This window comes from Cystoisospora suis (genome assembly GCF_002600585.1).
Source record: "Cystoisospora suis strain Wien I chromosome Unknown contig_5439, whole genome shotgun sequence".
NCBI classification, from domain to species: Eukaryota; Apicomplexa; class Conoidasida; order Eucoccidiorida; family Sarcocystidae; genus Cystoisospora; species Cystoisospora suis.
In genome coordinates, this window is record NW_027158229.1 from 1 (window position 1) to 2,470 (window position 2,470).

General features: G+C 52.8%; 2 protein-coding genes across 2 annotated transcripts in view; one reads left to right on the plus strand and one right to left on the minus strand.

The window, feature by feature from the left end:
• Nucleotide 1: 1 nt before the first annotated feature.
• CSUI_009220 (uncharacterized protein) lies at nt 2–1,466 on the plus strand. Its single transcript, XM_068069336.1, has one exon. It carries the CDS (start codon nt 63–65, stop codon nt 486–488), a length of 426 nt encoding a protein of 141 aa, XP_067918686.1. The 5' UTR covers nt 2–62; the 3' UTR covers nt 489–1,466.
• CSUI_009221 (uncharacterized protein) overlaps nt 909–2,470 on the minus strand; it is a gene marked incomplete at its 5' end in the record, with an annotated part of 2,029 nt that continues 467 nt past the window's right edge. Inside the window, one exon of the mRNA XM_068069337.1 lies at nt 909–2,470. This exon is cut by the window's right edge and continues 467 nt beyond it. Within this exon, the coding sequence (XP_067918687.1) occupies nt 2,446–2,470 (25 nt within the window).

Genomic DNA, 2,470 nt, shown 5'->3' on the forward strand with positions numbered 1-2,470 from the left:
GTCGGAAGAAGTGTGGAAGGCGTCGCATGGTTGTACTCAGACCGTGCACACCCACAAGTTAAATGAAGACGATACGGCTTTCAACTAAATGCACTCAGAAAAGCTGGGCAGGTTCTTGTTTGTTGAAACAAGGGGGGAACTTGCGAACACCATTGGAGCTACCTTACTTTGGGGGCCCCGGTTCGGAGTTCGGAAGACAGTGTATCTGGCATTGGGAACAGCGAAGGAGCGCTCAGGCTGACTCTTGGAGTGAGGCGATGAATGTGGGGAGTGCTTTTTTTGCCGCACAATTCGCACATATTTCATGCTTACCGGGTTACCGAACAAGGCGTGGGATCCCGGGTCCAGTCTACAGTCCCAGGCCGTCATCGCAGTTCCAGGCTGCTGTACTTCAGAATGTGCAGGCCGACAAAAGAGAAGCTTCAGCAGGAAGTGGGAACGGGACGCTCGCGAAGTTACGCCATTCACATGAGAAGTCGAGGCGGTAAACCGGTTTGCGAACCACTGTGGACAGTGCATAGCCGATTAGCCTCAGGAAACCCGGCCCCAGTTCTCTTTTACTCATCTTTACAGGCTGTTTGTGAGGTTGCGTGCGAGGAGGCACCGTCGTGCTCCGCATGGGTATAGATCACTCGCCGGTCCTGAAGCGGTGACGACCATGCCAACTGCGTGGCGTCTACGTGTTGTACCAGTGGAATTGTCGCCAGTGTGCTGTAGAGCGCATTCTGCTCGAGTTAGCGGGTGCTCCCTGTGTGGAGCGTTCTTCGGTCTCGTCTGTGCTGCGGATTCGCGTGCTGCATGTGCGCACATCGATCCGGTATGTAGGAGAGTGAGGATGCAGCGCGCCTACTCTGAAGAGCTCTGCATTGCTGGACAGCTGGCGGATCCCGCCAAGAGACGGGTGACTCCGATCCGACTTGGTTAAGTGAGGACGAGCAAAGGGAGCCCTTTGTCGGAAGCAGTTCTTGTGGATGAGATCCCCAGATCAGGCACGGGAAGCATGGCGCAAGTGTCTCTACCTGCGGAGATTCTTCACGAAGAAAAACAGACTCCCCGTCTGCGTACAAAGAGGATTTCACTTGCAATGACAGTAAGCCCATGACGGTTCCTCCTTTTACATTCCGGGACTTTCATGCAAAACTTGGTCTCGCCCCCCGCAATAACTCTCTTTCCAACTGCCATGCCCAACATCAACTGCGTCAGGGGGCCTGGTACACTTCGTGCAGTGTGCGGTCGGAGTAATTTCGAAGAATTTAAACGGAGCGTGCACGTGAAGACAAGAAGTTCAGAAACTGGACTCTCCCGATACTTCACGGAGACATTTATCAAATAGAATTGGTAGTTCAGAAAATTCCACAATTAGTGAAAGTTTTCGTAAAGCAAATTCCATGTCCCGCAACCTGTCCAGTGCTTCGTCTTCCCTCGGAAGCAACCGGGATGACATAGGAGTGAGTCGAGATTTTGCCAAACTTTCCTCGGCGGGCGCAACTCCTGCTGCCTCTGTGACCCTGACCCAGATCCCCGGGTACACGATGGGTGTCCGTGATACTTGGTATCGAGAAAGCATTCTGAGTCAGTTCAGCAGCTTGCTCTAGCATACGAACATCCCGAGCAAGAAACTGCCTTAGCAAGCAATCCCACGGGGTCTTTCGCAGTAGTGCGCATGGCAAATATACTAGTGCCGGTGCCCGACGGTTCCACTCAGCTCTCATCTCGTACGTCTGGATATTCTCTGGCTCGTCCACGACGCCATTTTGAGCCTGTGTGGGAGCACCGCTCATTTATGCCCCAGTTCAGACAGCAGCTTTGCTTTGACACATGACGCTTGTAGCAAGCCACTTATCAACCAAGGACAGCAATAAAAACGGGCTCGAAACAATGAAGGCATGTAAGGCCTTCAAGCTTTCCACAAGCCGAGTAGACCCCGGAGTCTGAAAACATCGGGCGATTGGAGGACAGCTTGCGTGGCTCACACTGGCAGACCACTCCGAGACAAGGGCACACTGTTGAGACAGTTTAGCTTCAACAGGAGGGAGAATAGCGAAAGTCTTTCAGAGCGCTGTTTCCTCATATTCGGACTCCTCCTCGTCGTCTGCGGGGGCTTTTTCGACGACAGTTCCGATCTCCGACTTCTTGAAAAGTATCGGGAACTTTTCGCGAATTTCTCCGAGTGACACCCTGTGGGACGGCATGGCCACGGTTGCTCTCACCCCGTGAGAAGGCCTGGGATAACTGGTGAAAGATAATGTTAATGGTACAGAAAGGTCCAGATTCTCGGCGCCTGCCCACCCCTTCTCTTTTTCCAGGCGAAGTTGATGGTGTGAGCGGAAGATTGCACGGAGGAGGAGCCTCAGCCGGGACTGGTCGTTTCTCGCCTTTTTGAGTTTGTCCAGAAACCTTACAAGTGCAGCAGTTCGCATGGTAGGTAAGAAGTCGGCCAAACATTTAAGCTGAGCAATCTTTCTTATCA